The sequence below is a fragment of the Solanum tuberosum genome, unplaced genomic scaffold (genome assembly GCF_000226075.1).
Source record: "Solanum tuberosum cultivar DM 1-3 516 R44 unplaced genomic scaffold, SolTub_3.0 scf00391, whole genome shotgun sequence".
NCBI lineage: Eukaryota > Viridiplantae > Streptophyta > Magnoliopsida > Solanales > Solanaceae > Solanum > Solanum tuberosum.
This window is the reverse complement of record NW_006239317.1, coordinates 171,492-186,229: the sequence shown is the minus strand read 5'-3', so window position 1 is coordinate 186,229 and position 14,738 is coordinate 171,492. Positions and strand designations below refer to the sequence as shown.

Sequence of the window (14,738 nt, the reverse complement as noted above, 5' to 3'; positions counted from 1 at the left end):
ACTATTTCCTACAGTTCTCAAAGGCCTCTGGAATAGTGTCCAATCAAGAGAAGAGCTCCATTTATTTTGGAGGAGTGTGTCCAGAGGATAAGGCAAAAATTTTAGAAAAGCTTGGTTTCTCACATGGTGAACTACCTTTCAAGTACCCTGGCATATCACTAAGCACTAAGAGAACTACAATTTCACAATACAAACCTTTGATTGACAAGATTATGGAAAAAGTTATCCCTTGGACAACAAAGTTTCTTTCTTATGCTGGGAGACTCCAATTGATTAAATTTGTTCTACTATCTGTCCAAGTCTATTGGTCTCAAATCTTTATTTTACCCAAGCAAGTGGTCCAACAGATTGTGTCGTTATGCGGAAGATTTTTATGGACAGGTGGTGTTGATATGTCAAGGAAAACTCTAGTGGCTTGGGCGGATATATGTTTACCAAAGGTTGCTGGAGGAATGAATGTCCATGTTACACCTCGTAGTTTAGTAGACCATCTAAGGCTAAGTTTGACGGCTACGAGTCTTGACTAGAGGGCATGAGCCAAGGCAAGGGGGCAAGGATCAAGACAAGAGACAAGGCTGCCCAAGCTTGCCATGGCACTACCTTGGACCACGAGAGCCTATACGGATTTTGGTGGCCACTACGGATTGTGGTGCCACCCGTGGTGGTGAGGCAAAGAACCCCCAAGGCTGCCCAATATTGGCCTCCTCCACACGAGCCACTTCACGGCTTGTGAAGGCCTAGACGGCTCATGGGAGTGACTATGGTCTTGCCTTCACCATGTGAGGGTTAAGTTAAGGTGCCATAGCTACTGGTTAAGGGACCACGGGCACCTTCACGGGCCATGGTACCCTTGACGGATCGTGAGGGTGGCCGTAGTGCCTTGCACTAGGCTGCCTAAGGAGGGTCATTTTAGGAAATTCCTAATTAGGTTGTTATTAAGTGAGGTCATTTTGTATGGACCTAGTACCCCTATATAAGCTATTTTAACCCTTTTAACCACCCTAATTAAGTCATTATTTCCCAAAACCCAAATCAAACCCCAAAGCTCTCCTCTCAAATATTTCTCTCTCTAAGACTTGAGAGATATAGCTTGAAGCGTAGGTCAAGAACAAGACTCCATTGTTGCAAGCTTTGTAAGACTTTGTATCCAAGATATGTTATCTTATTCATCCATGGACCTCCCTAGAATTCCCAAATTTGATGAAGAAAATCTTCAATTCTAGTTAGGGTTTCTTCAAGGTTGTGGGCTATGTTGAACGTTGACCCAATTGAGTGGGTATTGATTGTTTATGATTAATTAGTAGTGAATCATGATATTATGATGAAATTATATGTTTTCCATGGTTAACCCTAGTCTAATTGATGAAATTGAAGAATGTGGGTTTGTGCCTTGTGAAGTGAAATTGAGGATTCATAAGTGATCTTCTAGAATTGATGATATGTATAGTAATTGTTCAAGAATAGAATCATGTGAACATGAATTGAATTAGAATGTAGTATATATGATGGATCATGACTAGTAATGATTGAGATTGAGTCTTTATGATGACATATGACTATAATTGCTTAAAGATGAAGCTTGTGACTAGAATGTCTCGTGATCTAGGTATGAATGATGATTATAAGAGGTAAAGCTTTGAGAGTAAGGCTTGTAGTCAAGAATGTTGATCACTAGGGTTTGATAGTAAAGCTAATATGATGAATTGTGTATGTTTAGGCTTTAAGAGTAAAATCTACATGAGAATAGAAGATTAAAGGATAGAATTGTGGTGAAAGGCCTATACTCACCTAATCTACCTTATGAGTGCTTGAGTGCTTAAAGTGATAGAATCACTTGAACATAGATTGATTGTCAAGGACATCCTTCTATGAGACATGAATGTTAAGTAATGTTTAATAACTAACCTAAGGGATGTATGCTTGGCCCCAAATGGATATTGACAATGAAATGGAGAGTCACACAAGGTGGGGTCCGGGCTCCAAGTTGAAAGGAGAACCGCACCTAGTTGATGTGAGGACTATCCAAGTTAAACGGGGAACTCTCACATAGTAGAGTCTGGGTTTTCCCAAAGTTAGGTCTCATGAGATAGAAGCCTTTACCTAGTAAAGTTCGGGTTTCTAGTAGCAATCTCTGTATCCGAAGAACTAAGACGTACTTGAAAAGGTATCTCCAAGTGTTCAAAAGCAATAATGAACTTAGACATGCTTGAGAAGTATCTCCTAGGGTTCAAATTAATTAGGAACTAAGAGTATTCTCAAGGGAGTGTTTCATAGTGTTTCAAGGTTTATAGAGGGGGGACTAGTCTCCAACTAAGAAGTATGAGTATGATGAACTAAAGGAATACTTAGTATGGATAGGATTTATAGGGTCTTATCCATGCATTGCACAAGTATGACTTAAGGTTACCTAAGAAGTGCTTCTCTTATAGGATGTGTGTGTTGATGGATTGTTGTTATAGTTGCCTTCCATGATATGATTGTCTAAAGGTGAAAGATTCCCTTGTCCATGAGACGTAAGCTAAAGGATGAGATCAAATATGAAAAGAGGTATGATGGCCTAAAAGTGGTACTTAGCCTAGGTGGGATTATGGGGTCTCATCTATGCATTGCACATGTATGACTTGAAGGTTACTTAGAAGTTTCTCTTATGTTATGAGGGACTAAGTATGGACTATGCTTATGAATATGTGGTATCTCCTATATTGTTGGATTATGCTTTATGAGGACTAATCCTTATATGATGTCTATGTTGGAGATTATGATTATGATTATGTTATTCTCTCTTATGGTTATGACTTATGTTTCATGTTGGCTAACCCTTGTGTTATGCTCTTATGATGTTATGCTAGCTTACATATTTAGTACATTTTGTACCAACGCATACTCTTGCCTACATTCTTATCAAATGTAGGGTCCGGCGACTTTGAGTGCCATTCTTGAGGATAGGTTCCTAGAAGTGCAAAGGAGTTGAAGATTTGGTGATTCCTCATAGCATCGAGGATAAAGCCACCATTACCTTTATGTCTTTCTTTTATGTTTTAGACTATTGTATGGGTTGTGTCGCAAGAGTTGTTCAAAGTTGTATTAGATGGTTTGAGACAAAGAGTTAAAGACTTCCGCTTGCTTTTATAAAGACTTCGATTGTAAAGAAAAGTTTTAAAATCTCCGTATCATTTCTATGTACTTTATGTTATGATATGCTAAGTGGCTTACATGGAGTCCTTCGGGGTTCTATGTGCCATGTTACATCTAGGGTGTACCCCTGGGTCGTGATAGTCCAGGACGTCCATACCTGGAGTAAGGCTGCCATTGCAAGACTATTGTGGAATCTATGTAAGAAAAAAGATAGATTATGGGTACAATGGGTGCATAGTTACTATATAAAGGGAAGAGGAATATGGGATGTGCAGACTCCTCAAGCGTCTTGGGTTATTCAAAAAATCCCGAATGCTAAAGAAACATTGAATGATGCGGCATATGATGAGGTTTCAATACTGCAAATGGAGTGCTTCTCTATTAAAAGCATTTATGGAAAGTTGAGAGGGGACATTCAAAAAGTGCAATGGAGACGGATCATGTGTATTAATTTGGGAGCTTCTAAATGGTGTTTCATCTTATATTTGGCTATTAAAAATAGATTGCTCACATGAAACAGGTTGGCCAGGTGGATGACGGTAGCGGACAAGAAATGCCCCTTATGTTGCGATGTGGATGAATCAATCGAACATCTATTCTTCCTATGCTCATATGCAGCAACTGTATGGGAAAAACTACTAATGTGGCAAGGGATCAGAAGAAGAACTATGGGATGGACAGGGGAGCTTCACTGGGCTAGTACACATGTAAATAGTGGTAGCGTAGCTGCAGATCTCTACAGGCTCTCCTTGGCATGTTGTATCTATGCTTTGTGGCATGAGAGGAATGTAAGGATCTTTCAAAATCAGAAAACTGAAGCTAATATTCTGTTGAGAAGAGTGGTCCAAGAGATACATTAAAGAGGTACAATATATAGTAGGCTAAAGAGGATGTTAGAGAGCTTGAATTACTATCCTAATTAGCTTGTTCTTGCTAGTATTTACATAGTACTGCTTGTATAGGATAGAAGAAGAAGTCAGCTTGGAGCATGTAGACATGGGGTTGTCCATTGCCTGCCAGTTTTTCTTTTTTGCTTTGTAATTATCACTTGGTAGTAATAAAATCTTTACTTATCAAAAAAATATTTACCAAGAAAGATAAAAAAGAATGATAAAATAAAATCTAAATAGCAAAATAAATGATAAATATTAGAAGAGAAAAAAAGGGTTTTGGAGATGAGTTTGAGATTTCTTTAAGAAAATATTATTTGCAATAAAAAATGACGTGGCAATTTATATTTGATGTGGATAGTGATGTGTTATCCACATCAATGTGATTGAGAGACACACATGATCAGAGGAGCTTAAATAAGTATTCAATTAACAAAGACGTGAGTAGAAGGGTTTAGGTGACAAATAAAACCACGTACAAAGGTCTTCAAAGTCATTCCACCAAAAGAATTTTAGCGAGATAAAACTAGGGGCTACACTGAATGCTTTTTAGCACGACACTATATGACAAAAACTTAATTAAAAATTACACAGTAGCTAGCTAGTTTGCTATTAATCATTCCATTCCCTATATATACATTCCTTTTCCTATCAACCCATTTCCCAAAAACAAGCAAATTCAACTTCAGATTAAATATTGTTTTCCTTCCAAAAAAAAACATCCTTTTCTTTTTGTTACAATAATGGCCGCAGAATTTCAAGCAAATGGTGTGTTTTTTCCTCAAGAGGAGTTCAGGAAAAAGCATGTCACTTTTCTAAAATTCATCAGCCATTAGAGTAACAAAAAATAAAACTTTTTAAAGGAAAATAGTAGGGAAGATGAGTTAATTAGAAAAGGGAGAAGGGGAAGGGGTATATATAGGAAATGAAAATGGTTCATAGAAAACTAGCTATCTAGTGTGTAATTTTTTATTAAGTTTTCATCATATTATGTCATACTAAAAAGCATTCAATGTGGGTTCCATTTTTATCTCTCTAAAACTCTTTCTCTTTCTAAATATATCAGACTAGAGATGGAGAGTTAAAAGTCACTACCAACTGATCATCTGTAATGCATGCGGATAAGTAGGATTTATGCATATTGTAGAGTTGAATCTAATTTGCAAGGATAAATCTGTACATATGAAATGATCGTGTGATAGTGTATGGTGTAAAAATGTGAGATTTCAGTAAAACAATGCAATGCACGCATACCCTGATAACCAGAGATTCCAGTGTTCCTTCCAAGGATTACAGGGAACGTTTTACCCATTTCCATTTGAGCTTCCAATTCGGTTCCTTCAATTTTTCTGAAGTCGTTCCATAAAGTGAGCAGAAATTGGTTTTGTCTGAAAGTAGGAGCAATACATTAATACCATTTTTTTCTCGAATCTATAGTAAGATTGTGTCAAAATTTGAAAACATAAATAGCAATGTATAACACGGAAGGAAGGTTCTACTTACTGATCATCAGCAATAGTAACCTCATGACACCTATTTTGAGTGCGGCCTACATATTTTGAAGGGCTACAACGGAGAACAACTCCTAAAATATCTGGTAGAAATAAAGAAATATGAGGTTGTTACATGTGGGGACATAAATTTTAGCTAACTAATGGTTGATAGGAGGGATATACCAATTTCTGCACTAGGACCTGAAGTCATATGAGCAATAGTTGCAAAAGTTGTGGTTTGTAGCTTGGTCGGTGTTAACACTGATTTCTTAAGCTCGTTATCTGGTTCGACATGTTCAATTAGAGCTTCTTTATCGAACTTTTCTCTCCAAACTTAGTTGGTTTCGACTCATGTCCACAATTTGGACTTTGCAAGTCCAATCAAGAGTGTCAATAGTTATTCCGCCAATATTCAATCTTGGTGTCATATGTCTTTATCTTCACAATGAGAGCCACAACAGTTAGAGTTTTTTTGAAATCGTAAACGCTCTGTAATGGTAAGGCACACATGCATGGATAAATTTTGTAAATTTTTTAACTTTAGAGTTTCTATGAGTGTACCATTACATAAGGGAACAAAGTTCATTACAACATACTATCAAACACCTTTTGTACAATACAGAGAGGACACAATAACAACACTTACATGCAATAGAAACTAACAAATCAAAAAAACGAAAGGAAAAGGAAAAGATCGAAAAATATATTTAGTACTATAATTCTACACAAAAGAAACAACGAAGCTGAAACATCAAAGAAGAAACAACAAAGAAGTGTGCATGAGCAGAACAAAGTTCATTATAACATACCATCAAACACCTTTTGTACAATATTACATGCAATAGAAATTAACAAATTAACAAATTAAAAAAATGAAAGCAAGAGCAAAAGACCGAAAAATATAGTTAGTACTGCAATTCTTCAAAGAAGTTGAAATATCAAAGAAGAAACAACAAAGAAGTGTGCATGAGCAGAACAAACAAAAGAAAAGATTCACAGAAGTACAATCAACAAAGAATTGCATAAAAAGAAAAAAAATAAAAGGACCCAAAAGATGCAATCCAATGAAAGCAACAAAGGGAAAATAAAAAATCCACCAATTTGAATCTTCAAGGAGAGGAGCTACATAATTTAGTTGAGAGAAGGACTGATGGTTCACTTTTGATTTGAGTATATATGCAAAGGAAATAGCTACAACGTACACACAAATATAAATCTTCCACGTGCTCAACATCCAATAAAACAAGGCCAAAATGAGTCCTACATTAGAAGGGATCAATTATAGATTTTATATATGAAGGTACAAATACGTAATGATAAAGGTACAAACACTTAATGCCATGATAGTTGTAAAAAGGTACAAACACCTAATTCTAAAGGTACAAAAACTTAATGTCATGTTAGTCCTAACTCTTGTTGGCTTATATAAAATGGTAATACTTTTGTATGTGCATGGATTTTACGAATTTTCCCTGCACCAACTTTTCATATTTATATACATAATGTAGTTGTATACAAGTCTATTTATCAGCATGTTTGGATAGATTTTTGGTTTTTTTAATTTGTAAGTCATAAGTTAGAAATTTCAACTTCTGATTTTTGATTTATTTTTTCATTTTAGCTTAAAATTAGGGGCTTATAAAAAAAAATTAATTTTATTCGAACACTTTAAAAGTGCTTAAGCTATTTTGCCTTTAAAAAATCAATCAAACATGCTCTAACTATAGAATAACGTTATAGTATTTTTACACTATGATATGGTTTGGATGAGTCATAATGACATCCTTTACATTTTAGAAATTTTACTGCCTAACATTTTCAAAAATGAATTATATTATAGAATAGCATTTTAGTATTTTTACACAATGAATTTATATTTTGATGTTTGGTTAGTAAAATATTTTATCTCTAACAGCATTTTGAATATAATTATGAAAATACTATGAGACCGAACCCATAACAACATCCTTTAACCCAAACCTCTAACCTCAACCACACCACATAACTTGATCCTCAACCTGATCACGCCCTAACCTAAGACTCAACCATCGATACCAACCATGATCCAAGACCTGACAGTGACTTTAGACTTAGCCTTGAATCGAGGTTAAAGACCCGACTCTGAACTAGGATGTGTCATTGATAGCGACTTAGGGTCATGCTGGATCAGGTCATCTCAAGATTGAATCTTAAGTCAGGAGTTAGGGAGTCGAATCCCAAGTCAAGATTAGAAATCAAGAGTTCATCTCGAGCTTGGGGTTAGGATGAGGAAGTCACGATTGGGAGTTGGGTTCCTAGTTGGGATCATGATCAAGAGTCGAGTCTCAAGTCGAGGAAGGTTGCAATATAATAGATTTTCACACTTGATTAGAAATGAGGGTGAATCAATTAAAAGAAAATTTCACCAAATTTCTTAAACTAGATGATTCTATGTCACATATTAAGAAAAAAAAAATTAAATCAAGAAAATAAAAAAGGAAAATTAAATTAGTGTTACGTAATTTTTTTTGAGGTTGGGGGGTTGGAGATGGGAAACAAAGATTACAAGAATTTTTAAGTTAAGATTTTCAAATTTGAGACTAACATAGAGCATGTTAAAAATGAACAAGAAAGTGAGGACACATAATAGGAAGAAAATAAAATATACCGTATTAAGAAAAAATTTAGTAGCTCATGAGTTGACTAACTACTTGAATTTTTGTGTTGTTGATAAGAGCTATTTTGTAATCCCCTCCCTTGTTTATTTTTTCAGTAATAAAAAAGTAATATTAAAATAAATCATATAAACATGAAACAAACTAATCAACATTCAGAGAGGAAATATATATTGTTACCTCATTTTACTAATATATAAATAGTTTCACCCATGTTTCGTGATATCTTCATCTCCTTTCCTTTTTAGATCAACATTTGACGAAAACTCCTCTTGAATATTTGTGTTTTTAATACAAATTTTATTTTAAAATGGATAAGGGAGAAAAGAGAGAGTGAAAAGGAATTGGGAAGTAAGAATATATGGATTCAGACAAATAAATCAGGAAATGAAGAAGTTTGTTAGGATTTGCAGGATGAAAGGGAGCGAAAGAGGAGAGTTGGGGGCGGCCAGAGAAAATAGAAATGAATTAGGATTTTGAAAATAATTGTGGGGGTTAAATAATTAAGAGTTTGAATCATCTAGTTAAATAGAATGAATGTCGGATATAGTGTCAAAATTCAACTATTTAGTGTCACGTTGCTTCAAACTACTGCGGTGTTGATTGTTTTTCGTGCAGCAAATTACAAACTTCATCATTACTCATCAGCGTATTTTAAAGGAAAAATTGTATATAATAGCAAACTATTAATTCAAATTAAATGTTATAAATATAGTTTGATTTAATTGTACCTCATAGCAAACTGTTGCTATTTCACCTCTCTCCTGGTGAATCTCGCTTGCCACTCTCGTTCTCTCCCTCGCCTCTCTCGTTTTCTATACAAACGCAAGTGTATAAAGTGCGTTTGTGTTTGTATAAAACGAGAGAAAATTGTATATATACATATATTTTCGTTCCCTCTCTCAGATCTCGCTCTCTCACTCGGCTCTCTCACTTTATACAAAAAACGCAAATTGTATAAAATGAGTTTGTGTTTGTATAAAGCGAGAGAAAATTGTATATATACATATATTTTCGTTCCCCTCTCTCAGATCCCGCTCTCTCACTCGGCTCTCTCACTTTATACAAAAAACGCAAATTGTATAAAATGAGTTTGTGTTTGTATAAAGCGAGAGAAAATTGTATATATACATATATTTTCGTTCCCCTCTCTCCCCTCCCCCAGATCTCGCTCGCTCACTCACTTGTCTCACTTTATACAATTGATCTTTTTGTATATGTATACCAAAACAGATTATACAACTGCTTTCTTTTGTATATGTATAGCGAAATATACATATTTATGTTTGCTATGGAGCGCAATTATGCAAACTTTGCTATAGCATACAAATATGAATTTTGTGTTTACTATATGTGAAAGTTGCTCTATTTTAAATTTGATAAACACTGTTATCACCAAATTGTCTACTATACAACTCATACCTCACGAGTAACACACAAAGAAAGAGTAAAAACAAATATACAACACGATAAATAAGACTTGGGATGTCAAATAGTGTGACTTGATTTTGGGGGTGTTAAATGGCAGGACTTCAATTGAATTTGGACGGATTAAAATTACAGACAGATCTATATAGTGGGTTTGGGGCTGTCAAATGGCGTGATTTGAATTATATTTTAACGAATATATATAATGAATTTGGGGGTAGCACGATATTTGAATGTTTGGCTAAAATTTATTATAGATACTCGTATTTTAAATTAAAATATTGATATAATAAAAAAGTGAAATTCGAAGTAACAAAATTACTATGAATGTCATAGCGAAGGTGTCAAGTTTACTTACAAGAGAGCTCTGTACATGTGAATTAAATTTACATATCAATTAGGAAATTAGGATCAATACAAACATTCCAACTAAAAACTTAAGTAAACTAAAAAATCTTATGAGAAAAAACATTAGACAACGACTTAATATTTTGTAAACATCAAAAGACGGTCTAAATTTTTATCAGTATGTAAGAAAATTAATTTCACGATAGCTATATATGTAAGAAAATCTAAAAATATACTACGTATTGGAGGTTCCTCAAGACTTGAGTAGTAAGTGTTACTTACAAGACAAGAAGTGATGGGAATTGAAGAAACTATTATGAGAAGAATAATGTGTGTTGTTGTTATTTCTTTTGAATTACATCCAGAACTAGATGTGCATCTTAGTTCATCTAGAACAGGCTCTCGGACTATATACAATCAGGGGAGGAGCTACAGCCATCCACCCTTTGCCGGAAAATTACACCATATACAGAGGCCAGATTCTGAATTTAAGGGATAAATAATTAATGTTGAACATCCTTAATATAAACTCTTTTGTTGGCACATAGTGGTTAAGCGTGCTCATTTTCCACATGGAGTTTGCGGGTTCGAATCCACAGAATCCACAACCTTTTTTTGGTTTTATTTTGAGAGAAGAACACAACCTTACACACACCATTATCCTTGCATCATACATTTATTAATTTTAATTTACCTGAAATTCTTAAATGTTCCTCAAGTTTCTTAATTATTAATATTGCAATTTAAATAATATACAGTAACATATATGAATATATCATTTTAATTTTGAAATTTGTATATTTAGATGTCATGTATTTCTAACTTTATCTAGGATATAATGCACTTTCGAAGGATGGAAAAAAAAATCCAACATTTTACATTAAAAAATTGTGTTTATATGTTAACAACTTTAAACCCAAAGCTAAAATTGATACATGCGTTTTAACTTCTTCTTCTTTTAAGAAAAAAAAAATCCTTTGCTGGTGTGATTTATGTTTCGTAAAGCTAGACGCATTTGTTCAATCAGTAATTCAATTTATACACAATAATCATATATTTTTATCATATAAAATCAATACATCAAAAAGAAAAAAACATGATTGCTTGTTTTTTATATTGACAAACGTTGGGATCGTTCATGGTAAACTTCCTAGGCTAAACAAAGGCGGAATGACCTGAAAGACCCTTGTATTTGGCTCCGTTTGTAAGTTGGACCCTTATACTTTCGACTTTGCCAACTGAACCCTTAAACTCACTGAAACACAGTATGTTAAACACCTCTTACCATTGACCAAACATATGTGGCACCAATATTGCTGACTTGGAATATTGCGTGATTCCACGCATTTTAAAGCGAGTAGTATAATATTTTATATTAAAAAATATTAAAATATAAAAATAAATTTAAAAAAAAAGTCATCTTCTTCGGACCTTTCAGCCCGCAAAACATTAAAATTAAAAAAAAAAACAAAAAGAAAAAGGAAGAAGTCATCTTCTTCAGACCTTTCAGCCCTCTCCCCCCGTCCACAAACCAAAATTTTCTCACCCCAGATATTTTCTCAAAATTTTCTTCTTCTGCTACAAACCAACACCACCTCTACTTCTTCTCGTTTTGCCATATTATCACCTAACAAATCCCAATTTCGTAAGTATTTTTTCAGTTCTGTATAAATTAGTGTAGGTTGATCGTGGGTACTGAAAAAATGAAGAACTTCATTGATAAGCTTGATAAAGCTTCAAGAATGATAAATTAGTTTTGTGAATTTGTGAAATAAATTCAAAATTGTAATGGAGATTGTTGGGTGTGTGTTTGTGAACCTAGAGTGTGAAATTCAAGTCAAATAGGTAAGAATCTCATCAATTTGACATGAATTTGATGCTCAATTTGAGAGCAAATATGGAGAAAATAATGTTCAAATTTCTCTAGATTATGCTAGTAGTCTTTAATTTTTTTTTAACATTTAATTTATTATGTGTCATTAAAAATGACGTGGAATTTCACGTGTAAACGAAATGTATTACACGTACACATATAAGATGAGAAAGGGGTTTAAAATAGTGTGTTTCAATGAGTTTAAAGGTCCAATTGACAAAGTCACAAGTATAAGGATCCAACTTACAAACAGAGTCAAGTATAAGGGTCTTTCAGGTCATTCCGCCTTAAACAAATAACATTCAACTCACTTATTAGAAAGAAAAGAAAAAAAATTCTTGAACACCCTTGATAAAATTTCTGGCTCTGCCACTGTATGCAATCAAATTAGCTTATAAAAAAAATAGTATTGTTAATTCTAATTCTAACTAAAATACTATGCATCTGGTTTGTATCAAGATGGTATGACAAGACAATTTGCAACCTGATTAGCTTCTCTACAACAGGGCCCAATGTCACGTTACATTCCACTCATCCTCTGTAGATCATCTTCAATAATACTTTTAAGCTTAAAATAGCTTGTACACTTGTTTCTTAACATGTCTGTCACGATCATAAAATTCACTTTCAGTGAGCAATTGGTATAACCATTTTGCACATAAAAATGAATACCAAACTTAGCCGCAATGCCTCTGCACTATTAGTTACCTTCAGCATCCCAACAATTTTACCAAATATCTCGAAACTCACTAATCATCAAAATATACTAATATAAGCATAATTATTAGAATTTATACTCCAAACAATAATAAATTATTAAAATATGAAGCAAATAATGATTAAATATATTCATTTTAGGTCGAACATCACTATCATTGTTTCTGGTCAAGTTTCTTTATATTCGAATAAGTCAAATAGATTTTATGGAGGAAAAAAATGAAAAAGAAGATAGAGGAAGGAATAGCAGAGAGATGAAATTCAATTTTTAAGTTTGGAGTCAAATCACATAGAAAAATTAGTTTCAGCAAAAAAAAAATTTAAGCAAATTTACCACTAGAAGACAGAGTGTCTAGTGGTCTTTTATTAAAAATTAAAAAATCTCACTAGGGATTAGGCCTTACCTTACCAATCCTAATGAGGTACCTAACATCTACTAATTAACAAACATGAAGAAAATAAGAACTAAAGAGAACTACAGTAAAACATCACTAAATTAATACTCAATTAATTAATAACTTCTCTAAGATAATATTTTTCTCCGGTCCCGACTTGGGCCAATGGAAAAAAATCACTCATTTCGATAAGATAATAAGATAATATATTTTTTGAAAACCCTTATATAAATATATGGTCTCATTAATATTATAAATTAATAATTCGTTAAAAGTACAAATATATCTAAGACAATTTAGTGAAACATGATTCTATTGTGTTTTATTTTTTTGTTAGAATTAAAATCTTGTTGAAGTTCATCTCTAACTTTTCTTATTGCATTCAAAAGTTTCGGTGTTCTCTTTTTGAACTGCACCATAAAATTGTGAAGAGTTCTAAATGTAATAAGTGCTTCTTGACCATAACTTGTTCCAAAGGTATTGTATCATCTATATTTTATCATCAACATTATTTTTTTCAATGGTATCCACAATTTCTTCTAAGTTTTGGACCTATGAACATGTATCATATCCACTCATCCAACATGTTATTAATGTCCATTTTATTGCGGTAACCAAGAACATTAATCATGATCTCAAGTTCATGAATGATGTTTTCATAAGTGGATTCATTTAAATTCTCCGAGATTTCATCCCCAAACGAATTTTGCGGTGTCGAAACACTCTTTAAATTCATAAATATTAATTTACTGATTAAATAATATATCTATAATATAATAATATTTTATGGTTCCACCTATATTAATTTAGTGAGGTTTTACTGTAGGTATTTTGTGATCACCAAATTAAAGAGTTTGTAATGCACTCTATGATAATATTAGGCGAAATGGTCTGATGGACTCTTATACTTGTATGAGTTTGTATTCTGGACCCTTCTACTCAACTCTTTGTCAAGTGAACCCTCAAACTCAATTAAAATAAGATATTTAAACCCCTCCAACCATGTGTGTGGCTCACTCTCCCTTACATAAATGACATGTCATATCCACATCAGATATAATAATGTCATGTCATAATTATTATAAAATTATTAACTAAAAATGTTACGATAAAAGAAAAAAAGTTTTATATTTTAAAAAATAAAATAAAATAGTTATTTCTCTCGCCTTTCTCCTCCACCTCCCTCGACCCACAACCACCATTAACACCATCTCCAATCTCCTTAATTTTCTTCTTCTTCAAGCCGCCATTGTCTATAGCCGTGACGAAGTTCTTCAAGTTCTTAAAAATAGTTCGACTCTTTCTCAATTTTCATCATTCGCAACTATTAATCGTATTTTTTTACCAGCGTCTACATCCACCTTTTGAACCACCATAAATTCCTTTTCTCCGCATCAATGAATCATCATTAAAATACCTCAATATATCATAATATTTAAACACAATTTTACATAACACATTTCACCTAATTTTACAAAGACAACTAACAATCTCTTTTCATCCTTCAAGACTATCGAATCTTTTTCATCTTATGGGTTGTAAATTACAAGAAAAATGAAAAGACAACACAGATCTACAACAATACCACATTTTTGTTTCTCTAGGAAGTAAGAAATTATAAATTAAAAAAAAAAGAGAAAAAAGAAATTGAACAGGAAGGGGAGAAAGTGAGAAATGAGGTTTGGATGGGGAAGAAGGTACTGATAATTAGAAAGAGAAAAATAAATGGGTGGAGTGGGCTGGGGTGGGAAAAGAAGAAACAAGTGAAAAAATAAATTATATTCAATTTTCTTATTTTTAGTCTA

General features: G+C 33.3%; 1 protein-coding gene across 1 annotated transcript; it reads right to left on the bottom strand.

Moving 5' to 3' along the window:
• Nucleotides 1–5,157: 5,157 nt before the first annotated feature.
• Nucleotides 5,158–6,149, bottom strand: LOC107057875 (uncharacterized). Its single transcript, XM_015302946.1, has 3 exons — nt 5,702–6,149; nt 5,529–5,619; nt 5,158–5,413 (listed from the first exon to the last, which is right to left on the bottom strand). The coding sequence occupies exons 1-3, from the start codon at nt 5,727–5,729 to the stop codon at nt 5,158–5,160; spliced, it is 375 nt and encodes a 124-aa protein (XP_015158432.1). The 5' UTR covers nt 5,730–6,149.
• Nucleotides 6,150–14,738: the final 8,589 nt, after the last annotated feature.

Excerpts from the sequence above, each read along its gene's own strand:
- LOC107057875 (XM_015302946.1), bottom strand. The coding sequence starts at position 5,729 with ATGACTTCAGGTCCTAGTGCAGAAATTG. Across the intron at positions 5,620-5,701 it reads AGGTCCTAGTGCAGAAATTG|ATATTTTAGGAGTTGTTCTC; the intron begins GTATATCCCTCC and ends TATTTCTACCAG. Across the intron at positions 5,414-5,528 it reads GTTACTATTGCTGATGATCA|ACAAAACCAATTTCTGCTCA; the intron begins GTAAGTAGAACC and ends TCCTACTTTCAG.